At 37.7% G+C, this 27,344-nt stretch overlaps 1 protein-coding gene across 1 annotated transcript; it reads left to right on the forward strand.

The window, feature by feature from the left end:
• Positions 1-18: 18 nt before the first annotated feature.
• On the forward strand, positions 19-26,556 carry LOC124162637 (intraflagellar transport protein 74 homolog). The gene is made up of 10 exons (XM_046539231.1): positions 19-367; positions 459-665; positions 833-1,106; positions 4,084-4,307; positions 7,593-7,769; positions 11,641-11,889; positions 17,656-17,858; positions 21,768-21,867; positions 25,470-25,700; positions 26,025-26,556. Exons 1-10 carry the CDS (start codon positions 302-304, stop codon positions 26,256-26,258), a joined length of 1,965 nt encoding a protein of 654 aa, XP_046395187.1. The 5' UTR covers positions 19-301; the 3' UTR covers positions 26,259-26,556.
• Positions 26,557-27,344: the final 788 nt, after the last annotated feature.

Genomic DNA, 27,344 nt, shown 5'->3' on the forward strand with positions numbered 1-27,344 from the left:
GTTTTGTTTTTGTTTACGAGGAAGAGGGGGTTTTGGTTTTGTGGGCCTTCGTAGTCTTGAAGTTTCGTCGGCTACAGTCAATGAATTTTATTTCTATTTCTGAGTGAATTGTGTTGAATTTACCTTTGACGAGGATCGGGAGCTTCAGGCGGATAATTTAAAACTTTAATGGTGCACTTTTAGTGTTTAAGTAGTTGAGGCGATGATTAGCTGCCATATAATTTCATTGCCGAAGTTAGTTGCAGGTTATTCGTCTAAATAGCTTGCCATCGCTTTTTTTTGCAACAAACAAGAGATAAAAATGGATGCCAAAAGTACATCTGCGCACGATAAACGCGGAGAAGGACGTCCAAGCTCTAGAAGAGGGGTAACTAGATGGGGAAATGAGTGTCTTATGTTCGAGGTGAAATTTACGGGTTGATGATTTCTGTTCTAAATGCAATATTCATGTATTTCAGGAGGGGTTTTCGTACCAGAAACCTGTTTCATCTATATCCAGACCAGGTTCACGACCGTCCACTGCCCGCATCATGAATCAAACCAGACCGGGAACTGCCATGTCTGGACAATTTAAAAGACCTATGTCAGGGACAGCATCTCGTCTTGCGTCTTCAGTACTAAGCCAGCAAATAAGAATTGGAACGGGATATGGTCTATCTACAGTGGTGAGTCTGTAGTTCAGTCACAGTCAGTGTTATATATGTGTTATGTATATAATTTGTATATTTTGATCGTTTTAAAAATTATATTTATATACCTTTTGATGATCCTAGGATTCATTTCTCTTCTCTACTTCATCAGGTAAATTAAAAAGTTTATACTCATTCAACAGGTGAATGTCATGGACCGTCCTGTTACCCAGCAAGGTTTAAGTGGGCTTTCTTCCAAAGATGTTAATAGTAGTGGAGGTCTAGGAAGTGGAGGTCGTGGTCCCCAACGCCAAGTGAAGGATGTTTCTTATTTCATGGGTATTCTTCGTGGAAAAGTGGGAGAGCTTACATCCGAAATAGCTCGCTTGGCCCAAGAAACAGAAGCAGGAGCATCCCAAAGGGCCACACTTGCCCTTTATGATAAAAGGGCAAAGGAAATGGCAGCAGAGCTCACAGGTGAGGATTAATCTCATCCACATGCAATTAAGCCAATCATTTTGAAGTTTAGTTAATGATTTCATTTCAATGTGAATGAGTTGCTGTAATTTACCAGCATCAGGTTAACACTTGAACGACGGAGTGAGCCACTTTGGTTATGGCATGGCATTGTTCTTGGCACAATATCATTTATTTCATGAAAACATTCGCGTGGCAGATTCCTTACTGCACTAACGTAAAGACCTTTACAGTGGATGAAAAATCACGACAGGCCAAATTCATTGAAAGAAATTGGTGAATAAAGTGAAGAGAGGAATTTCACCGGCTAACTCTGTCGCTTTAGTGTTAAACCAATGCCAAGCCAATGTGTTACAGAAATCTCCTACTCACTTGTGAATTAAAAATAAAAATTCATGACAGTTGGTTGAGTGTGATGTTGTCAAGAGTTCTAGTTTGGTATCTAAATCACTGTTTTAATAATGAAGGTATGTTTACATAAGAATCCTCTCAGAAGCCTCTTCCTGTTCATGAACACCTCCTTTGCTAATGCAATTCGCTTCCTGATGTCCTTACTACTGTATCCATTTTCCTCTAATGTGCTGCCTAAATAGTTGAATTGCTTTACCTGCTTAAGCTTCTCCCAATCTACTTTTAACTTGATTCTCATATTCCTCGCTCTCGATGCTTTATAAAACGGCATTACCTTGGTCTTCTTGTGAATAATCCTCATCCCATACTCTTCTCACCGCTCGTTTAACGCATCCACTAGAGCCTGCAGTCCCCTCGCTGATTGGCTGATGAGTGCCTGATCATCCGCGAACCTTACTAATTTGAGCATCATTCCTCCCACCTCCACTCCAGCTTCCAACTCAACCCACGCTTCTCTTACCATCTCCTCAGCGTACCTTAAAAAGCAGCGGTAATAAAGGACACTTTTGTCTCCCTCCCCGGTCAATGCTTGCCCACCCAGATTCTCCATCTCACTTGCGCAGTCTGGGCCATATACAGATTACAGATCATTCACCTATCCCTCCAATATACACCTATTCTCTTGAGTACCTATATCCATTAATTTTATCCAGTTCACCGTATAAAATGCTTTTTCAAAATCCACGAAACACGCATACACATCCTGGTCATATTCTAGGTTCCTCTCCACCAGGGACCTCATTATTGCTATTGCATCACAAGTTGACTTCCCTTTTCTAAAACCAACTTGATCTTCACCCAAATACTCATTTGCCCTCGCCCCCATTCGTCTGTTCGACATCCTCACTACCACTTTCACCGTGTGCATATTGGGCAATTACTCATAAAATCTCTGCATTCCATAGCTTTCATCTTTTTGGTAGCAGAATTAAAACCATCGTCACGAAATCCTCTGGCCAACATCCCTCCTTATATATCCTGCATACTAGATCTAAACACCTCTTACCATCCTTCCCTAGATTCTTTAGGAGCTCACACGAGATATTATCCACACCCACTGCTTTCCTAGCCTTCATATCACTAAATGCTCTTTCGATTTCCAAATCTAAGTTCCCCAGCTTAAGATCATCCTCCTTCACTGCACTTTCCTTCTCTAAAGTCAATCTCTCTGGCCTATTCCTTCTGTCATAAAGATCCTCCTCGTATTCCTTCCATTTACTCTGTACCTCTTCTCGCTTGGTTAGCATCCTCCCATCTTTAGCCTTAATTTTAGACATGGCTTGTCCTCTTTTGCCGCCTGATAGCGACTTAAATTTGGCGTACAATGCACCTACCTCTCCTTCCTTCTGGAACTTTTTCATTTCCTCACACTGCCTTTTCCACCAAGCCTCCCTAGCCCTCTTAGTTTCACTTTGTAATCGATTATCAAGTTCCCTATACATTCTTTTGCCCTGCTCTGTGTCCATGTTCTTCCACTTCCTTTTCTCCTCCATTTCTTTTACCATTGCCTCCGTAACCCAAGGCTTCTTTATCCTTCTGTTTTCAACGTAGCCAATTGATTTCTCCGCCGCTTTGACCATTCCTCTTTTGATATTTTCCCATCCTTCCTCTACAGTCTGTGTACTTCCAATCTCCCATATATGTATTAATATCCACTATATCCTGATATTCTCTCCTCATAGTCCCCTTCAGCGCTTCTACATTCTATTTCCTCTCCTTCCTGACTATCATAAGTGTTTTGAATCTTACGTTGCATTTCATTAGCACTAACTAGGTTGTGGTCTGAATTTGCATCCACTGCAGGGAAGCTGCGTGAGTTTTTCACACTCTTCCTGAACCTCTGTCTTACCATGATGTAATCTGTATCGTGTTTGTGATGAATAATTTGTTTCTCCTGCAAAATTCTGCTGCTTTCTCTTCATTGTCTTTCTGCATTCCTAGTCCAAAATCTCCTATTTCGTGTCCATCTCTCCTCTCCCTGACTGAGGCGTTCCAGTCCCCCAACATTACTAGATTTTTCTTACCCGGTTTACTAGGGTTTCTCTAATTATTTCCTTGAGCTGTTCATACATTTCATCTACTTCTTCCCTCTGTTAGTTACTAGTGGGCATTTAAACTTGAACCACCATGAGGTTGGTGGGTCGTGCCTCAATTCCTACCGCCAGAATCCTATCGCTTACCTGGTCATACCTATCACTCGTTTACCCATCTTCCCATTTAATACTAAAGCTTCCCCTTGCTGGCTTTCCTCCCCACCACCTCACTTCGCATAATCCTAAGATATCTGTCCTCCCTTTATTCATTACCCTTTTGATATTTTCTAAATTCCCTGCCCTCAGACAATGCAATATTCTAACATTCATATAGTGATTGGAATATATCTCTTTTTCTGCAGAATTTAAAATTAAATATGGAGATTAGTTCAAAAAATGACTAAAAATTCAGGTGGCTGCACTATGATCATTAAAAAGAATCAGAATGATAGAATATCATAGCAACAAGTTTGTGTGAATCAAAATTTCTCAAAATATTGTTCTGAGGAAAATTTTGTAATTACAAATTTTAGAATTACGAGGGCAGCTAAGCGACTACAACCTCCTCTTGGATTTGGTGAATACTGGTGGCGTTGAATCCACGGGTTTTGGAGGTGCTAGTTTGTGGGAAACTGAGTCAGCTTTGGCTGAATTGAAAGCACGTAATGATGAGGAAAGTAAACGAGTTGAAGAGCTTTTCTCTGTCAGAAAAGCAGCTGAAGACAAAGCCAAGACCTTATCTGACCAAATTGAAAAGGTGAGTCGGGTCATTGTGAAGTTGACAACTATTTGCTGCAAAAAGTCATTGCAGATGGTAATGTTCCTCATCCACCCAAACCGACCTTTGCTTCAGGCCAAATCACTGAGTGGATGAAATAGGGTAATAAAATTAGGGTAATAAAAACAGGGCCTTAAACCTGTCATAAGTTGATTGAATCACTAAGTTATGCCCAGTGTACTTCTACTTCTCTGCTATTCATCAGCATAGGGAATGGGTTTGGCACTGGCCCATGCTGGACCCCTTATCAGGGCGGTGGACGGCCATAACCTGAGGGTGTCAGCACTCAGCAGGGGGAGGATTACTGGGAGGTCTTGGGGCGGAATATGATAAATAAATTTTGAAATTTTAATCTTTACCCTCTTGAGATTGAATTGAATCTTACTGGATTGATGCATGCGATGGTGGTTGGCGTAACATGGTAAAACTCCTTCATGATGCACAAAGGTTAAGAAAAGACTTCCCTGTTTCACAAAATAAAATATAATTACGACCGATTTCGATACATTGTATACGTTTCCTAGCTCTCCCCCTTTTATGATGGTCGGGGGTGTCAGACGTCTTTGTTTTGGGACCCAACACTGCAGCGTTTAGGCTTTACCTTCGAAATCCGGGAGCAGGTACCCGGACCCCTCGTCTTATATTACACCTCATAGCGGTAAGGGACTGCGGTAGTACAATTGTTTATCCAGTCAGGTTGTGCCATAAATATTTCTTCTTTTTTCAAGAAATATAAACTAAGAATTGAATTCTTCGTCTTTTGAGCAGCGTTTACAATTTTAAACAAAATTCTACGATATGTTAACTTATATCTCGAGTTCTGCATAAACATCAACATGGAAATTTTTGCTGCATTAAATGCGTTAATATTGACCTTAGAACTTCTTTTAAAATTTGACAATGCTCAGAAAAAAATGAGGAATTCAATTCAAAGTCTGCAATTTATGTGCAAGCAACAATCCGTGTGCCAAATACATTTAAGCAATCCATAAGTTGACCGCGAACCAATGCCGCAGGTAGGGTAGTAAACCCGGAAAGGAGGGAGCACAACTACTCTCGGAGTCCGAGATAATGCGGAGTCCCCGCTGGGAGGGGTCAAAAAAGGTTGGAGCTGAGAGATTGAGATTATGCGGGAGACCCCTCTTAAAGAATGTCTCGCAAAAATGCTCCGTACCAGGGGAAAGAAGAGTCTCTTGCGGCTCAGTACAGCAGTCATGCTAAGACGAAAACTCCACCGTCTCGAAAGGGTTAATTTAAATTATTGTTTTGTTCACTCAAGACGGTGTTAATTATGTTGTTAAATGAGACAAAATTGAAATCAAGTTAACTGCTCAATATTGGTATTGTAACTGTAAAATTTGTTAGTTTATGAACAGGAGGATGCTAAAGATTTTCAGGTATGAGGGCGCACTGGGATACGTCCCGGTGGCCCAGCACAGGCCTGGCTTGGCATGGTTTGTTGTTGTCTACATTCTAGTGAGCCATTCCTTCCCTCAATGAAAGTTTTATCCTGATGGAGTTAATGAACCATAACTCTAGTGAAGTCACCAACTCAATTGGACAGCAACTTGTATCAGGCTTATGAGCGATTTTCTGGGTGGAGTAGATTTTTTTTCATTGTAACTTATCTTTCCCTTCCAATTACTAAATTCTTCTAGTAGAGTGTGATTTCTAATCTGAATGAACGACCCCGTTTTGCTTGCCTCCATCAGCGATCATAATTTTTTTTATTGATAAAAATATCCTTGTATAGCACCAGTTGGTGTTTGAATTCTATGTACCAAGTATATTAAAACTCGGATGGTGCAAGCATGAGACTTCCCCTGCTCTTGAATACCCATGTTAGGAGTAAAATATGAGGCTACACCCCTAGAAGACTGGAATGTATCATTAGGTTCTATGAGTAGATTAGAGAAAATAAGATGGAATGTAAATTTAGGTGCTAGGTTTCTATTCCATATAATCCCTCAGTATGCAATATACAGACTGTTGCATTACTCATGTGTCATTTTTTATCTCAAATTTTTGGCACATTAAGTTGTGTGATTTAATTGAAAATAAGCACACTTCATAAAGTTCTTGTTAGTTCATATAAAAAACTTCAGTTTTTTTATATGAACTAAATGTTATAATTTCAACCTTATAGCCTCACAGTATGGCTCCAAATGCAAAAATTTGATTGCCGTAAGGGGTTTCAATGCTAAAACTTTTAAGACAGAAAAAGTCGGAATTTCATCCTGAAAATGAAATTTTGTTTGTTTTTGGGTGTGAGAAAAACAATTTAATTGCTTTTATTTGCAAAAAAACCTGACCATTGAAAGGTCAAATGGGAGGTCACTGTTGAGGTGAAATGAGTAGTAAAAGAGAATCTTGCATACCAAGGTACATATCAAACCATGGTTTTCAAGGGTGCCAAAGTCAATGGTACATTCCACATGCTGGTTTTGTCAACTTGTTGACATCCAGAGGCCTCAAGGACCTGGGTTAAATCTTTTGAAGTAGCTCTGATAACATTTCTATAGCGTTGTGCCTCAGAGATTACTTAGTTTTCATTAGAATGATTTTCTTCGTGCTTGCAACTATATATCCATAACATGCCAATGCAGGTCTGCCCTCATAACAAATTTCCTGAGCTACTTCATCAAGAAATGAAGTTACTCAATGAATCAATATTTGGGTTGATGCTGATATATGGCCAAGTATGTTAGGACAATTGATTGTCTACAATCACCACTACTGTATTTCCACTTTAATTTCCAAGCATAGTGAACAGCTACGTCCATTACCCGAGAAAAAGTACTCCTCTCCCAGTTTTTCCACTAATGCAAAATTCTCATGGTTGAAAAATTTTGGTCCATGCAATCCTAAAACATAATCTGCAGTACCAATTGATTTTTTTTAATGGACAGAACTATGACCAATAAATGCAATGATGACAACAGAAGTATGTACCCATCTTACAATGATAATTCTATCAACATTACTGTTAAAAAATGTGGAAATATGAATTCTTTTCAATCAGAGGATCATCTAGCATTGAAATCAACAGTGCAACACATTTTCCTAAATCTCTCTCATACTTTTTGTTTGAATGTGGTTTTTTACCTTGGTACACAAGTATCTTTTGTCTTCCTTGTGTACTGTTTTATCTTAAAACTATTTTCATTTTTTATCGATCCAGCAGTCTTTTGTGACTGCTGTTGCTTATTTTTAGTCATATTTCATCATAGATAACAAATTTGGTTGTATGTATCCTGTTTTCAGGAGCATAAAGGTGCAGAGATGTTGATTGAAAGTTTAAGTGAAGATGAGCGTACACTTTATTCGAATTTACAAATGGAGGAGGCTAAGATGCAAGAGACTATACAGATGCTGCAAAGTAAACTGAATGCTTTAAATTCTGAAAGAGATATGTTGAAAACTAAGATATCATCATCTCGGGTGAGTGCTTGCTTTCCTTATAAATTTCTAGAAGTTCGTGAATTGTTGTGTTTACCTACTATTAAGACTTTTATAATGTATTTATTGAGTGCCATAAAAAATATGATTCTCTGATTAAACTGTTAACCTGTTAATTGGTAGCTTTTTCTAAGGATGCTCTATCCACTGTTTGAAGCACTTCAATGCATTTCAACACCCCCAAACATGCTTAATCTTTCCAGAAATCATTATTGCTTTCCTTATTCTGTAAAAAATGTTCATAAATACCTAATAAGCTCAGGATATAAGAAAATGAAATACAATTCATTTTTATGAAAACTGTCGAATTTGTATGATAAACATTGGTATTTTTGGTGGAATATGGCAGAAAAACTTTATTGCACCCAGATGGCTTGACTTAATGATATATGTACATAGTTATCAATGATGTCACTACTAAGAAATGTGAAGTGTGTGAATATATTTTTATTCTAAGTGGGGTTTGGAAAGAGTATTTCATTTCTGAAATTGTAAGGCAATGCAGTAGCCCCCTACTTATTGATGGTTTCAATTTACGATGGATTATTTTGCAATACATATATGTATATAGACCACCCACATCCCACTCAAGCCCTTCCCGCAGCTAATTTCTGCCTCTTTGTCTGGTTGTGATGTGAGATTTCCTGTGGAAGTTTGTGTTATGTTGTGATATGTTCTTATGTAGAAAAATTGGATGGGCCTTTATCCATTTAAATTATGTTTGCTTAAAGTTTTGATCAAGTCTTGATACTTGCATTATTTCATGCTATGCATATTGATTCTTTTGTTGAAATATGTTTTCAGTCACAGTATATTAAGCTTCTGTTTTTTTTACGCATCTCCTGTGATCAGAATCATTTTGCTATTGTATGTAGTGATGAGTGTAGCTATAATCTGAATGGGATTAGTTGGGTCGTGGGCATTTAATCCTATGACCTATAGGCTATAGGATGTTGGCTTCCACAGGGTCTTTGACGAGGGCAGACGTCCTGTAGTCTCTATCCCAGTGTGGGGTGGTTCGTACTCTGATGAAGAATTAATTATTCTGTATTAGTAAGTGGTTGCAATATGTATATCATAATTTGTATTATATCCATATTTGTCGTCAAAATATACTTTTGAGTCAAGAAATAATGGACTTCAAGCCCAACAGCACAACTTAAAAGGTTTCTGTTGTAGTTTGCATTAAGCATTCATTTATCTTTCATCAGAAGTACATATTTGTATGTATTTTATCTGTCATTGCAATGTACATATATGAGAAGAACCAGCATAAACAAAAATCATGTAATTTCAAGTTCCTATATACATATATAGATGAAAATATAGTATCCAATGTGCCCTTTGCATCGTTTTCTCATTAGCATTTGTTATGTCACGTCATACAACTTCTTTGGTTGGAAATCCTGCAGGTAGGCACACCTATTGACACGCTAATTGGGAAATATAAGTCCACGTATTCTGCACTTCACTATTAATCCTCTTTGTACCACCCTATTTGCTGGAGTATGCATTCATAAGACATTTTTGATCTACGCACCTAAGAAGACACATAACTGTCAACTGGCAATGTTGTGGAGGGGGGTATTAGCTGATCCCTTGTGAGGTGCACAGAAATCATTTTTTCCATTGTTTGCTGTTATATATGTGTACCATCTTATACCAGCTTTTTTCCTTTATCTAAAAATCCTGCCATGTGACCCTGAATTCCAAGTTCTAAGGTTTTCGAATTATCTGGATACTATCATTCAGAGCAATGCAGGGTGACTTGCCAGTAAATAATGAATACATATGTAATCAACTTGCAATCAGAGAAAAAGGTGGGAAGTACTAATTCATGTAATCAGTAATACTAGCTGAAGTGCAGTCGTCCACATTATAATGTTTTAGCAGCCAGATAAAGGCAACATAAGTTTGAAAACTTGCCTGTCATTATACTGTAACGGTTCGAACCGCGAGAGCCGCCCGCTCGACTCCAGTTCGATCTCCACCGGACATGTGATTATAAATTCCCCAATTCCCAAAATATAATAATGCCCCTACTTTGGCTTACCTTTTCAGGGCCCCAAATCAGGTCCCCCAATTGAAAGCGCCCACACGCACACTCACTTACATAAGGACTGAAGGCACTTGTGGCAATGGCAAATAATAGCAAATTCCATAAAATCCTTTTCACAACTGATTTTAATGAATTAAATGGCATCGATCCAAAAATTTGCACATGAAAAAAAATATACCCCAATCACAAATGATAAATCTTCGTCAATAATACAACGGCGTCACCTCCAACATGAAATTTAACCACACGTCTTCTCCTTTCAAAATACCAATATCACTTCACCAATAATTATTACCCAAAAACAATGATCTTTTCCAATGGCAAATACACTAATGCGCCTTGGTCCATGAACAATGTGAATGGTGTTAAGTAAAACTCCCAAGAGTTATGTATAAGGCAATTATGAAATCATAAATAAGTCAGTTCAAATGGCCACCCGTCTCAAATCAGGGCTCAATGATACGCCAAGTAACTACCAAAGAAACTATAATTATTGCTCAATCTTCTCAACGCGAGCAATCAAATCTCGTGACGAAAGACCAGTCGTTCGCCTGTCATTTACGGAGCGAAGGTCAACAGCGAATTCACTAGGGCCTTTAATGGAGAGTTCACTAGGGACTTTTGGAGGGGGACAATCTGGATTGCAAAGAAATTTTAGGGCGTTGGGAAATTCCAAGCTTACGTCCTTCTTTGATGTCCAAGCCACCCCTTGCCAGCCGTCCGTGTGCGTGCAACTCCGTCCACCTGCCGAAGTTGTGCTGCCACTGCTTGTCACTGCACTCACAATTCAACTTGCTTAGTGCCAGAGCGTAGGAGAGAGAGAGCTAGACCTCGCGTCTTCGCCTTTTATCACTTCTCTTTTACCCATGAACACCTCCGATTCACACACTAACACCCTCTTTTACACAATTTAGAGGTGGGTTTTCAAATGCTTTCCGGGAGAGAACCACAACGTCGCCTCTCCCAGAAATCCAACTTAACACTTTTTCACTGCATTTCACTTTTGTAACACAAATATTATATATTTAAACATAAAATTAACCCTCCACAGAGATATTTTGTGCCGCTTTTCACTCCCCGATGCCAAAATGCGTGTGTGCGCGCGGACGTAACCCAGCCGCGATCATATTAATTTACGCGTCGGGCCGAATCCGATCCGTACCGTTACAATACATAATTATACATAAATATGAAAATTCTACATTTTTAAAGCATAATTTTTTCTCAATAAATTAAGGTAAACTGTGTAATGTTGACTGATGTAAACAAAAGCTGCCATATTTGCTTAACATGGTACCTCACCCAACTAGCATCATACCTGTTAGCGAGAGGAAAAATTAAAATGACTAAAATCCATGCTTTTCTAGGCTGTCCAAAAAAGTACTCTTTTTATAACCTTTAATAAACAGTAATGCAATTTTTCCATCATCATATGGGTTAGGAGGAAATGTAGACACTCAGACCTTAACTAGGGAAATTGTCAGAGCACACCACCTTTTTTTATAAAAATATGATCTTAATTTTATTGCAGAAATAATTTCTGAATTAAATTATCTATGCTCAGTGCTATAATAATGAAAAAATTTCAGCTTACAATTATTAGTGAAATTTCATTGAATTCAAAGTGACTCTGACCAGGGGCCTGACTGTGATGCAGTTATTCACAAGCCATTAAAAATTAACATGTCTTCGGTTATACATAATCAGCACTAGTATAGTATTTATCTGTAGTTATGATTGAGGAACATTCTTACTTCCGTTCATAGTAATCGCTCATCCTTCATTCTTCCATAGGCCAGACAAGATGCTGTACATTTGAAGCTCCAAATCCAAGAGGCTATGGAAAGAAGAGATTCCTTGATAACTTCAAGTGTTGGAGGTCTTCATGGTAATGTAAATCAGGTTTCTTTGGAAGAAGAGCGTGCTCGACTGTTGGAAAGGGTAAAGAAAGATAAAATGGAGGCAGCTAAGGCAATGCAATTGGCAGAAGAAGCTGAAGAACAAGCTCGAAGACTTAGGCAGGAATTGACTAGCTTCCAACAGGTTTGTGGCATTGATGGTTGTTTTTGCCTTGATATAAAACGAACCTACCCAGTTTTACCTCCTTTTTTATTTTCTATTTGAGAGTACCTTAGAAATTTGCTGCCTAGGAAATTGCTCTCGAATGGGCTTGTATTGTGACTGTTACCAGTGAGTCAATATAGCTTTCCAGAATAATTCTGTGGAACCACAAACCTGCAAATAAAACTTGCCCATGCCCAGTCCTCCAAGTAAAAAGTTAAAGCTAGATGCTGAAATTTTTCCAACTCTCAACTTGACTCTATATTAGTGATGCCACTAAACATGCCCCCACACCAGAGAACAACAAAAACCCCTCTTTCTTTTGATTTAAGATGGGTTTTGGCATGTAGGGGGCTTCTATGAGGTGTGCCACTTCTGAAGGGGTGCATATTTCCCACCCAGCCATCCATCATAGGCTATTCCTCACAGTACGAAAAAGAACTGGGGAAGGGGTAAATGTTGAGGACCTGCTAATAAATTATTTGAAAGGGTCAAGGCTGCATTCCAAAGCATGTGTGTAGTTTAAAATAAGATTTTGAAGCTTGATAAGCTACAAACTCTTTCAAGACTCCTATCGGTAACTTTTAAATTGTCAATTTTCTTAGATTGCTTCTGTTACTGTTTTATTTTTAGTTAATTCACAATTACTTTAAAAAATCCTTGCCTTAATCAATCAACTTTACCAAAAAATAAATTAATATCTTATTCATTATAGATTTTAAAAGTTTATCTGAAGTTCAAATTATTGCTCATATTTCTATGTTGATTATCTATGCTGTTTGTTTACACAAAACAGAACAGAACTTTTCACTGAAATTATATGGTTTGAAAATGAACATTTCTCTTAAAAACCTTGTTCACTGTTTATGTGTGCTGTGCACTCATGCGACGTATTCTGGCCAGTAGGTACACTTATGGAGCTTCATCCAGTGTGGTGTAGCTACAGCAGATGGCAGCAGCAATACAGATGCAAATGCCGCAGAAGCCTCGTCATAGACCAGCTAGTTCCTCCCATCCGTTCTCTCCCTTACCCCTCTTAAGTCTTGCTTCAAGTCAGCATGAACAGCAAATGCCTAGACAAAAATGAACCGTTTGACTACCAAATGGATCATCTGGGCAGTCATTTTTGCCTGGGCATTCATGTCGTTGAGTTGTTCATTTACAAAGGGGCATGTGTTTTGTCAGACTGTTGTTTTCATAATGGAATTTTTTTCTTCTGAGATTGATGTTCATCTTGCCACTCACGTTCTTATGGGCATTTGTGTTCGTCCACGAATGGGATGTGTTGGTTCGTCTTTGTGGCCAATTTACGGTTTTTTTACCTGTTTTTAGTTTTTGCTAACGTTCAAAGTTAGTTTAAAATTTAAATTAATAAATTGGTTTTGATAAGATATGTTTATAAAAAAGTTTCAGTTAAGAGAGCTACACTTTTATGAGCCTTGAGCTCAGCTGGCAGTTTATTGTATAGTTGAAGGCCCATGTTACTTGGACCAGCACCTGTATTCCTAGTGCGTACATACGAGATGTGCAGCTGATCAATCTGTCGTGGAATAATGGAGAATGTCACACTTCTTAGCATATTGAGTTACATTTCTTTTAGTTTTCACAAGAACATGAAAAATATATACACATGGAACTGGGAGTATATCCAGTAGGGTAGTTTCCTTCATCAAAGAAAACAAAAGGCATTGATTGCGATTAGTTACCCTCCATTAGTGTATTCATTATGTACAAATTATTTGGTTTTATAAATCCCAGTTTAGACAAATGGCAAGGGTCAATTTTGACAGCATTTGAAAAAGGCCAGATTGGCGCCCATACAGTGCCATTCCACGTGACATCACATGGACCTAGTTTCTATACGAGGATATAGGAGTTTTACATAATCTGAGATTACCAATTCATGCGTGAGGCACAGAGCTCAGGGAAACATCTCTTAATAATCACCTATTAAAACTGCCTATGGTTGGAAAGTTTCCTTCGTTTGATAAGGTATTAATAATCCTTATTTAAGCTATCTAAGCTAATATATCCACGCCCCAAGGTCACCTCACTCAGTGGCAGCGGGAACCAGAATGACATCACATGGGCTTTTCCCAGCATTCACACTTAGCCATTGCATTTTCAGTTGCTTGAAATTTTTCACTTTTCATTTAATCAGGAAAAATAGAAATCGTCATTTAAAAATCTAAAAGCATGAAATGCGTACTCCAGGAGTAATAATCTTTCGATTTAGGCAATAAAAAAATACAGTAAAACCTCTATGTAGTGAACCTCTTTACATCATTTACCTCTATAATTTATACCACCCCTATGGTCCCGTCAGATTTACATGTAAATTTATAGGCAAACCTCTTTGTAGTGAACCTCTTTATCTCATAAACCCTCCACTTATCGTACCAAGGAGATACTCCCTAACTACCTCCGTAAATCATACCGAGACAACTATACCATTTTTCTGAACTGATGGCGGCTGACCTTGAGTGTGCTCGAAACCCACGCACTCATCTAACCAATCACAGAAGAGCGACAGGAGAAAGTGTGAAAGAGCCCACAGTCTCTCTCCGAACTCCGTGCAATGCACATCGCTCTCCAGCTAGCAGTGTTGCCAAGCCGAATCTTTGGAGATCGCACAGCACTCGTTCTGCCGCCCCCGAAAGTACCGTTATTCCCAAGCCTGGCAACGCCGATCGGCTGGATGGAGGGGAAAAGGGAAGGGGATGAAGGGGAACGGAGATGTGGGAGGGGCAGCGCTTCTCATTGGCTAGTTTCTATTTTCCATCCAGCTGCCATCAGTTCGGAAAAATGGTATAGAGACCATTAATGCAGCTGCGATTACATGCATGGAATGATATTTTCAGCAATAAATGTTTCACCCTTATTTTCTTCTCTTATACACCTTTAATATGCTCTAATTTTCACGTTAATCATTAGTTGTGGCCATTTTGTTGTCTGTGACAAATGTTTCACCCTTATTTTCTTTTCTTATATACCTTTAATATGCTGTAATTTTCACTTAAATCATTAGTTGTGGCCACTTAGTTTCATATGAGAGCATACCTAGCAGTAAATTAGAAAAAAGGTATCCAACTATCCTAATCATTTTAAGTGACTGTTGAAGAGAGATCACATCATTTTCTCTCAAATCATGCTAAAAATCATGCGATAGCCCTTGCTTTCTGAAATTATTAAATAATAAATATGTTCACTAATGCATGCATGTTTGTTTAAACGCATAAATATTATGGTTTAAAAGACAGTAGTGCCTTTCATTTCCGAATGATATGAAAAAATGGTGCCTATCACAGAAACCTCTCTATAGTGGACCTCCATGCATCAAATTGCCCCAATTTTGGTCCCCTCCATTACGATGTAAAGAGGTTTTACTGTAATAGGAAACCACCCTATTCTTTGAACAGGGATGGCATGGGGTATAATGTTTAGAAAGTCATGAGCCGAATTGCTCTTTTCTGAATTCTTAAGATGGCCAAGGCCTTAAGTCACCGAGGAACTTCAACAGAAACAGTGGGCCTGATGAAAAGAAGTTGAAATTATCTTTCAATTAAATATTGGTCTAATATGACATCAATTATAGTGTGCTCTACAGTTTAAATACAGTCGAATGAAGAAAATAATTTCCCTAGAATATGTATTTGATTTTTTTTTACCTTCCTCTGCATGTGTGTACATTTACATTCTTTATTTGTAGCCTGCAACTGTAACATTGTTTCTTAACCCTTTTGCTGCTTCAATAGATTTTTCATCGGTTCCATTATTTTGCCTATTATCCAGAAAAAAATGAATTGAATCATTCATTTGACGTCGCTGAATGTCGCCGCACGAATGGACGTAGTTCCGCTAGAATTTCGAGCAGATGACAGCACCTACGACCGAAGGGAGGGTTTTTCGAAAACGTAGATATTTACCCGCATGTCATGTTGAAAGGAAAAGTTTTTTGAAAGTCGTGGAATATCCCCGCATGTCGCAGGCAATAACCATAATGTTTTTTGCGGGTATTCCCGCTTGTAGCAGCGAAAGGGTTAAAACAAATATGAGAATGGTCTTGGATAGGTCTCCAGCATATATTTTTCTCAACTGCAGCATACTCTCGATTATCCGGGCTAATGATGGGGAGAGGTGCACGAATAAACGGAAAACATGAATAATCCAAACTTTCACTTAAATTTCATGTAATTTTTATAATTCATGTGAATCAAACAATTTAAGATTATTTTTGCACATTGTTTGTTATTTTAGGTTGTTCTCCGGAGATCATTCACTGCTATTATATACCGACCGGCGATAACGTGATTGTACTCATATTCCTACTGCTCCATCTAAAGGCTTCTTTCTGAAAACCGTGCACACATGTCTACGAGATCACGGATTCAGAAAATTGGTTTGCATGCGTGCTTCAAAACTGCTGCGCAACATCGGAAACTACAACGTCAGGCACCATGATGCGTAGTTGAGTCTCATGCTAGTTGTCTGGTATGCAACTGCTGCAGGATGCAGTTCTGTGATCACTGAATGCGATCGTGCACACTGATCATGTTTAGATAACATGAACACGGAGCTTCTGTGAAAGTAATGGGCAAGCGATCACCTCATTGCGCAGCAGCAGTTATAGGAAACCAGGACTTTTGGCAATTTATCTATGCAGCTGGCGAGTGCCTGGCTATGACTCACATCATCTCCACTTCCCCCGCCGCCTTCACTTCTACTATTCTCTTCCTCTCCACTTTGACCTTGTCTAATCACGGCGTAAACATGCCTGAGTGCGACGAAATCCTCGGTTCCCTTGGGCCGTATTCAACCGCATGCAAGTCCACGGCAATAATTGCGCATTTGCTATATGAAATATGTATTTAATGATTGTAGATAACATTTTTCGTAATTTACAATTGGCTAACCAGTGAAGAATCTTCTAAAATTACTCAGGAGATTTCTTTCCCACTGCTGATCATCATGTGCATTGCGTCCTCTGCATCGTGAGCAATGCATCGTCTGCAATCAGACATCCTAGTAAACTTGAAACATTCCTTGCCAGCAAGTAAATAAAATGAATCCATTTTACAAAGGTGTAGCCATGCATTAAAATGTAAGTATCCTGCTACTTTTGGTCACTATTTTATTTTTTCATAAAGATCGCGGAAAACATTGAAGGAATGTGCACTCATGCACAGATAATCCGCAACACGGATAAACCGCACCCAGATAATCGGGAGTCTGCTGTATTCACCACTCATATACGCTCTTTACTGTATATGCAGGTTTTTTTATGCTATGCTATCCCTTGTTACACACATGTGAACTGATAGCATGACTCAATTTTTGGAATGAGTCTTAAATATATTGACTACTTGGTAGTTAAAAACTAAAACAAAATAAATTTGGGCTATGTCACTACGTCAATTTTTGGGTGGCCCCAACGTTTCCCGACTGATGCTGGTCGCTTTCCCGGCTGATGCTGATCAGGGGTTTTTAGGAACAATGTAGATCATGTGAGTTATAGCAGATTCATATGATGAAGCGGCCTGCCTATGTCGGGAAGCATTGGGGCCACCCAAAAACTGATGTGGTGACATAGCCAAAAATGTTTTCAGCTACCATGACAAGCAGCTGCAGCAGTTTGAACTCTGAATTTAATTGATTACTGTTTTTTTATCAATGGAGGATGGAAATCAGAGTGAATTTTTTTTCAATGTGTTAACATTTATACCTTGGCCCAATTTTGTTTGACTGTAGGATGAAAATTATGTGAGTTATAGCGGCCAGTTGGGGTATCAGGCTGTAAGAAACAAAGAGAAAGAAATCGACGAACTTCCAAGCAATGCTGATGAGCAGTGTCGAGAAATTGAAGGTCGCATTGCATCAACTGAGACAGTCATTGTTGAGACTTTGTCAACACTTTCAAAGCAACTCTCAGATCCCTCATTCACGCAGCCATCGTAAGTACTGTCATTACTAATCCTTTAATGACTGTTCTCCTTTTAATTAGTATTGATAGACTAGCTTGCATGGATCTCACTTAGAAATCAGTTATAAATGTGAATTTCTGTAACATATAGGTACATATTAGAGATGTACGAATAGTATCCGCGAATACTCGAAAACCTCGAATACTAGAAAGTATTCGATATTCAAGGTCTCGAATAATTATGCTAAAGGTATGCTCTCGAATACTTTGAATTTCGCGCCGTACACTGTCGCACACTGTTGTATTTGACTCGGAAAATCGTAAAGAACTCTAGTCGTTTAGTGCATGCAACGCTGTTATAGGCAAGTTGACGAACTACATTAGATTACATACACCGCGGATTAGAGCGGTGAAAAGAGTTCGACGTGTGGAACCGAAAATGATTGGGTGAAAAAATCCAAAAATCCCCGGTTTCCCCCACCAGGAGAACCTCAGTGCCGTGGGATAGTAACTACGTAGCACAATTCCCAAAATCCGCTACCCCCTCCATCCGTCAGCCCTCGGCCTCCGTTGCTTTCCTCCTCTCCGAAATCAAACAAAAGATGAAAAGGTCCCAGCTCGCACAGGGTTCGTATTACGAAGACCATAAATTGAAAGCTTTAAAAGAAAATATCAAGTTACAGGAGAGTAATAGAATCTTGTTTCACCCTTCCCTCTTTCTCCCCCATTGACCTTTTTCAGCCTACCTGCTTCAATTTCTGGAGGTCGACTGCTGCATGAATCATCACCTATTAGCCCAAAAGGTGTCTAACAATGACTTTCGGCAATTGATATTACACCTTTATTGGATTGAAATATTAGTAATGAGCGCATAATTTAAAAAAGAATAAGACCAAGCGCGAATCATTTCTGACTTTATTTAAGCAAATTACGTGAGGAAATAAATGTCAAAATACGACGGAGACTTAGCATTCTGTCGAGACTCGATATGAGCTGCAGAGCCTCTCAGAAGTTGATGCGGTATTTTTTTCCGAAAACATATATCAAGTTACAATTTATGAGTTGTGCTATAAATCTCTATTGTTACAGTCACAGACGAAGGGATATTTTCTCAGGATATTTGGTTTCTCCCTGATAGCAATTCGAATTCATCTTCTTATCTCGTGAGAACTTCGAAAGATGGACTGAAAATTATTGAAGAAAATCCGGTGGAGAAGCGCGTTTATTTTGCAAAACGCCTGGGATTGTCCGCTAGCACTTTACAGTAGGAGTGGGGGTAAAGCGAGCTACCTGTTGAAAATAAGGAATTGGATGAAGCCGAGCATCAGATGGGCGTGCTGCTGAAATGGCGTTTGGTAGATAAGAATGTATACATCAGACAGAAATCCATCGTAGCAGTGTAAATGCTGAGACGGCATGCAATCATTTTTTGCGAGGTGGTGTATCCCCTTAGAATATTTGAAAGAGATGTTAGTTGAATCAACTATATGCCCAATTGTTTCCATAAATTAAAATATTCCTTTAATCAGCTAAATTCCTGTTTGAATCCTTTAACCCCTCAAGCGCGGCAGGCATTTAATTAAATCCCATCTCAGCGGCCGGATGAGATTTAAAAATCTTCGCCTTTTTGGTATACTATCATTCAATAATTTATATCTTTCATAATATACGATCAGTATCGTTGAAAATTTTTGTAAACTTGCGTATTATAATGCGCTACTATATAATAATTTTTCGAGCGATTGAAAAAAATATTTATTGTTTTATGTATCTCTTTTTATGAACTAATGAATAAATTTTCAATGTTGAAAGATTTTTATTTGGTTTCGAATAAGCTACGAGATCTCTAACATTCCATGCATTTAAAAAATACAATTACATGATGTAATTTAGTTATTTGGGGTTGAAAATTTCATAATAGATTGGATACTTTCGATAGGATTACCCGTTTCGCCTACTTGAAAATTTACCACTCCGCCCACTTCTCTGACTTTGTTCCATTATTACCGTATCATTTCATATAGGTAATCACATGCTAATGTTTCAAACGTCAATATCCAAATATTCAAATGATTTACCTTAGAAAATCTGCTCTGACATGATTTGAAGCAATCCAAACATAATCCCACTGCACATTTTTCACAACAGTACACGCAAACTCTTCATTTCCCATGTTACGCACAAACTGCACACCTCCTTTGAGACTTTGATTTCTTCCCAGCTGCAGGAATTGTCTTTAGGAAATCAATTTTTGTGAGTCTTGGTACTAAATTGTGCAATGAGTGACGGCCAAGTCCAAACAGTTCGTATGACGTTGGATATTTCAAAAATATTATCTCGCCCTAATGGCACGCGAAATGATAAGTCAAATTTTTATACGTGTTTTTCCTGTGAACAACATATGAATTTAGGACTGCCTCATTCAATAGTCTCCTAAATAACTTATACATCAATTGTAATGGCGTTTTCTTTCCATTACGTACGAATGTAATAACAGGTCCTTGAAATTCACCCCACCAATGATTTTACTATAGCCTAACACACAAACAGACTTCCGAGTCTCTTTTATGCCTTTCAATACTATTCCCATTTCGTAGGATCCCCAATTATAAAAAAATACCACACACAGGAAGTACACCCGATGAGAATTTCAGCACACTGCCTGAACGAACACCACACAGCATGAATGACTCTGGTGGACTGGGTGGACTGAGGCTCGTGGTTTAGAAGCTCCCTCAAGAGACGAGAAAATATCTCGAAGGGGCCCTGGTATACGCTGACTGTTTAGATGGAATCTTATCTTCGTTGATTACTGTCCAGAAAAAAAAAATTAAAAAAAAAATGCAGAGCGAAGCACATGGCCCCTTCGCCTAGGACGCTTAGGACTAACGAGGCGGACCAAACACACTTGGGGCTCGAGGTGACGACAAACAAGGAGAAGACGGAGAGATGGCATTGAGTTTAGAAGATACCGTATCTCAAGCTAAAGTAGCTGACCCTTCTAGACGTCTCTCAAGCAGAATAGGCGGAAGTTTTCATGATAGAACAGCTGAAATAGGGCGATGAGTTTTTGGACCGAAGTCGTCAAGGCGCTGGTTGAAAATGGAATTTTATCGAAGCATTTTTTAAAAATCTTGATGGCATAAAACCGCTATGAATATTTTATTAGAAAGGAAAAACATTTCTTCAAAAGATAGAGTTATTAGTTTAAATTTAACATACAATATCTGGCGGAGAAAAAATATTATAAACAGTAGGTCAGGAAGCGTACTGGGTACGCATGACGGCGGCATACGAAATTTAAAGGGCGCGTACTGGGTACGCATGACGGCGTTGAGGGGTTAAAGGAAATAAAAATTACTCCCCAAAGTCTTGTGTTTCCTGCTGCTTAGGCAACTGAGTCAAACATTCCCGCATTCTTCCTTTAGTATTCGAGGTATTCAAATATACGAGCAATGATTTAATATTCGAATTCGATATTCGAGTTTGAGAAATCTGCTATTCGACCCATCTCTAGTACATATACATATATGCATTGAAATGTTTGTAGCAAGTCTTTGTGTCCATTTTGGAATGCATGCTTAAATGGATCACTTATGTAATATCAATATCTATGCCAGTGGCGGATACATGTGGGGGGCACAGGCGCACTCCCCTTGCAGGGCCGCCTTCATTGCTAAACATTGCATAACCACAACAGTAACTTTTTAATATCAGAAAATGGCATTGTCTTGTATATGTGTATAATGAGTTTAAATAATACTTTTTAAAATTTCGTACTTGATTATTTTTCATTAAGATCAAAATATAGATAGCTCTAAATATCTTTTGCGCCCCCCCTTAAGTGGTTTCTGTATCCGCTACTTATCTATGACTCTTTATGATGTATTGTATCCTATGTCATGTTCTGCATTCAATTAGCAGATTTTTGAATTTACAGCATGGATGAAATATGGTCGAGGAAAGAGAGTGTCAGTGTGGTAGACAGTCAAGTAGGAAGTCAATCTGAACTACGAAACAAATTCTTCAACCGTAATATGGTGAGTCATTATTTATAACCCATACTGTAACTGTCTTAGCTCCTGAACTGATTCTTTTCTTTATCACTACCTATCACTTAATTAAAGAATTTTCACAATAACATCTGCACTCTGGCACTATGCATTAGGGTAGATTGAAAAAGGGCTAATATCGGAAATCATTTCCACAGGGGTGCCAATCCTAATTTTTTTGCTGTGACTTGATGGTTTGCAAACTATTATTGCCTTGTGTGAAGCTATCCACTCTAACCTGGCAGAAAAGGGTACATGTCAAATTTTCAGAAATTCTTAATTTTACAAGTATTTTCCTCCATTTTGGGAGAAATATAATTATAATAACTTATTTCTTTTTCGTGGTTTGTTGAAAACTAGTCAATACACTTCACTTATTATTTATTAAATGAAGGGCTTATATTTTTTTCATTTCAGCATCATTCAGTTAGATGTTTTGCTCTTATTTAAACATTAAGGACAAATTTTTGATAATCTGCTAAAAATCAAGTATTTGTTACATTTTAGACTACTTCCTCTCCATTTGTTTATTTTAAAATAGGATTTCACAGTAATTTTGTGGTATTTAAATGAATTAAATTAGGGAAAAAGTTAGTATAAACGTAAGCTTCATTGTGCTTGATCAAATTCTTTTAATGGATGCATTTTCTTCTGGGGTCATTTCATTACTGTTATCCTTCTATTTCTCACCAAGGCTAATATTTCATCAGATTGTTCAATAATCTTCTAGTAATTTTTGTTCCAAGCATTCTTGTTTTCTGCTGCTGCTTCCTGTTGCATCATTAATTTATTTCCACCTGCAGACCACTCTTGCATCTTTTTACTAAGTTGCACAGCAAGTCACATATGTAGTATTTGCAGTTACTTTGAAATCAATCAATCCTATTTCTTTGCATTTATCTCTCCCATTCAACACAGTGGCTTGTATATGAAAATGCAACTCTTTTCACTGTTGAAACCAAATGTTCGCTCTTTCAGCTGGTAATTTTCTAATGAGTTACTCAAAAACTTGCTCAACAAATGCATCCTATAAAACTGCTGAGTCAAAGTGGCTGTCATTTCTGCAGTAAGAATAGTTTAACCAATTGCTCCTTTCTTTTCTCCAATACGCATTAAGAACATAAATCAGCAATGAATGTTGATTGTGCACCCTACTATGATTCTTTTAAAATATTTTTGCAACTGGCCCAGTCGTGCAAGCTCGCTATATTTCGAGCTGCGTTTCAGCAAGAGGTGGAACCTGTGGTACTCGGGATGTGGGAAGGGAAAAGAGAGGCGGGCATTGCCATGTTTTCTCAAAAGACTTTGTCAGTGAATGGGTTCGAAAGACTGTCTCAAAAACCCTCTTCCCACTTGCCAACAGAGCTGACTTACTCACGAAGCATATATTACGGATGTCTGAAAGCAATTGAATTTTACTAAAGGCTAGGCTCCACCTATCGGGTTTTGGTTGATTTTTTGGAAGTCGTGTGCCCTCTGCCCTCACCCCCTGAAAAACTTGGGTCTGTCTCTCAATCACAGAGATTGAAATGAAATTTAGTGCTTCTAGAAGACTTGAACAATAATTATCAAACAGTCTCTGATAGATAGGTAGCAATGGTTGGCCAGTAGGGCCTTTAGTCCTAATTTTTATGTATTGCATTCTCGTAAAATAATATTGGCTTTTATCAACATCAACCTGAGAGCCTGTTGCTTAATCCCTACTATCCTATAATTTTTCTATCTTTCAATTGAGTGATGTATGGTTATTTAAATTTGTTCAAATAATTATGTGTATACTAGTTGTATATTGGATATTTTCTCTACTTTATTAGATAATGGTTGTATTATTTTGTTAGAATAAAGCAATGAAATAAACTCCATCATTAAATCAACGAGTTTTTCATTTAATGACAATGATGATTGATGGAATTATGAAGAGTTAATTGACCGAGGGTATCATATTTTGGAGAAAGATGCATCCAAAAATCCTATTGTTCCAAAATGGAAACTGGTACTGACATTATTTTCTTCTGAGTGGTGATCAATAGGGGTAGTTTATTAAGGTTAGGAATGAGCTATAAAGTTCTTCACATTGAATGAAAACTTTGATTTGTCTGAAGTGTACTGATTTGTGAAAAATCAGTAAGTACCATCATTGCACCACAATTAAATGAAGGTCTCATTATTTATCCTTTTCTTAATGGAACAGAAAAAAATTTAATGCATGTGATGGCCTCAAAATCCATATTTGTATCCTAAATCATTTGAAAACTTTGAATTATATCTTGCCAACTGAAATTCAAGAAATGAAAGTAATCAGTGAAGAGCACATCGCAAGTAGGAAAACTAAGAGAGCCACAATATCAATGTGCATTTCAAAAAGTAGTAGAGAGCAAGCTAAGTTTAGATCTGACCCAGAGAAATCAGTGAAGTATAGCTGGTAAAATGCTAAAAGTGGACATCAGGATGAGAAAAATCCTGGGGAGAAGAAAAGCTGTTGAGAAAAAGTCATAGATGAAGTGCGAAATCTCATTGAAAACGGAGAAAGTATAAGAATGCAAAAACAGGAAGGACAGGCTTGCTTCAAGAAAATAAGATAGGAAATTTGTGGCAAAGCAAAGAAAGCATGAATGATGAACCTATGTGAGGATGTTCAAAGTAACTCATGCAAGGGAAAGTAGAAGCTGCCTATAGAATAGAGAGTAATCATTTCAAGGAATGGAGTACATTCAAGATGCAATACCATAAGGGACAAGTATGGGAAAATTTGAAATTGGTTTCAAAATTCCTATTTACATATGTGTATCCTTAATCATTTGAAAACTTTGAATTACATCTTACCCACCTTGGCCCTATGTACTGTACTGGACCACTGGCAGAAGTATCACCTAAACTAATTTGTGACGTCTCCTGATACCATTACTCGCAAGGGAGAAAGTTGAACTCGATTAAATGTTGTACCTACCTGTTTTCAGTATCTCACCTTTTAAGTCGAACTTCATCGGCACCTGTTCATTATGTGTTATGCCCTCCAACCATGTCTTCCTAGTTTTCTTCCAAGTTGTAAAATTCAGTTTTTCTGCAAAGTTTTTTCATTATAGCGATAGTTTATAAAAGTGCACTCTACGGCTCTAACAAGTTTGCTTGTATTCATTTATTGGAAGAAAGGATCTCACTGATTTTTGCTGATATGTAGTCACGAGAACAATAGCAGAATATCCTTACTTGTAATTCACCTTTTTGCACATGCACTAGTAGCAGTGAAATTAGCATAGTCTCCAAGACATAGATGCACATTTATAACATTTATTGTACTGCTTAAGATAAGCCATACCAGTAAAACTTGACAGGGAAATCAGTTTTTAGAATTTATGTTATTAAATTTTCTTTAATGCTACTTTTGAGAGGTAATAATTGTTTTTTACTCTTTACTGACCAATCAGTAGATGCTCAATTATTAACAAAGAATACTTTTTTAAAGTGAACATTTAAGCTGATTAACTTAAACAGAGAAAAATGCTAATTATTAACGTTTATTGATGAACTCTAATCCATCATTGTGCTCTGTTAAATTCATAGCGTAATTTATTTTGTGTATTGATCAAAAGGCTGGTGTGGAGAAAAAACTTATGAACGAGATCCAGTCTTTGCGTTCAAAAATAGCATCTATTGAGAAAGATGCAAAAGCAATGACAGATATAGAAACTGTGAAGGCTCAAGGGCATGCTCGGTTGAAAGAGCTGGAAGAAGAACGTGCTATTCTTGAAAAGAAAATGAAAGAGAATAAAAAAATTGAAGAGTCAACTTCTGCAGCCATAGCAAAATATGAGGCAATTAAGGTAATTAAATGTTTTCGTATTAAAGTGATGATTTTTAGCTTATTATATGCACTTACCACAGCCAGTAATAGCATTTTTGATGAGCTTACCTTTAGGCTCACTTATCAACTCTTGGCACTTATATACATCCTTTTTCATAATCATATGAACTCTATAATGTACGAGGTAAGTAAAATTGTCTCTGTGCATTTTTGGTTATCACTGGGCTTGTGCCATGCCAACTCAGTATAATAATTAACTATTTTGGTGGTTGAAGTGTACTGTCAGTATTCATTATTATTGTATATGAATTTTAACTTGAGGCTTTTTTCCTTTTTTAATCAGAAAAAGCTTGAAGATGACAATCAGTGGATATTTTTGAGAAATCTTGAGCGTAAGCTCTCTCAGGCAAAGCAAGGTAATGCTGCCCTCAAAGAATATATTGAGGCTAAGAAGAGAGAGCAGGATTACTCTGTGCCTAAAGCCCAAGCGATCGCTAATTTGAGTGCAGTGCAAGAATTGCTTAAAAATAATCTTCAACCGATGCAGTTAAATGCCTCTGTTGTTGGAAAAATGTAACCAAGTTAGTTTGCACAGTGATATTTTGCTTGATTTTGGTTTCAGTCAAACAGATGTGTCAAAGGAGTATGTTTTATCCTAAAAGTTACTTATAATACTCCAGAGTGAATTTTTCAGATCACCATCCTTTACATAAAGGTGCAAGTTTGTAAGTGCATATGTTATCAGTGTTGAAAGAAATAACATTTGCATAAGTTTTAGATATTGCTGCAAAACTTAGTTGCACTTGGGTATTTATTTTGCAATAGCTCCATGTGACCGTGTGTACGTTATTTATTAAATTTTATCTGTGCAGTAATACTTGTAATAATGAATGATAAGAGGTAGAGAGCGAGGGAACATAAAATTAAGCATCGCCAACGTACATCTCAAAAAGTCAATTGGTCTATGAAAAAATCCTGTCACTGGAGAGATAGTGAAGATGTTAAGAAATGTTGAAAGTTATGGAATGGTGTTAAAGATTCTATGACAAGTTGCTTTATTGAAATCATTGTATGCATAGGCTGCTTGACGGAAATAGGGGATGTGAAGAAATTGATTATTTTGGTTTAATTAACCCTTAAGAAAAGTCTGACATCTGTGAATGAGTTCACCTTTCAGCATTGACTCAATTTATCTACTGATCTACTCATGAAAGAGCATGGTTAATGATAAGGAAAGGTGCTTTTTTCACCCATGAAGTAGAGGTGAAATATCTTTAGATTCAATGGAATTTGCAATTTAGTTGAATTATTAATGAAATTAGATGGCAAATATTGAATTGGGAAGGAGGATATTTAACAAATTACACATTGTTTAAAAAAATTTTTGTGTCACAATGCTTGAATCAGTAATAGATTAGTATTATGTCAAGCTAGTTTTTTGCTGAAACATTTTCCTTATAAGAGGCTTTAATTTTTGCCAATCATCTGACTGCAAAACAAGGGACAGAGTGATTTTTTTCCACAGTAAAAGGCACTTGTTTTCTTGCAGGCAATGAGTGAAATATATTCTTATCATACTCTATGCTGCATGGCTTGTATTTTTGCCGTAGGTAATGCTGCCTAGAGATAAAAATTGGACTATGCTTGGCTAAGGTTTTATTCA

The sequence above is a fragment of the Ischnura elegans genome, chromosome 1 (assembly GCF_921293095.1).
Source record: "Ischnura elegans chromosome 1, ioIscEleg1.1, whole genome shotgun sequence".
Lineage (NCBI taxonomy): Eukaryota > Metazoa > Arthropoda > Insecta > Odonata > Coenagrionidae > Ischnura > Ischnura elegans.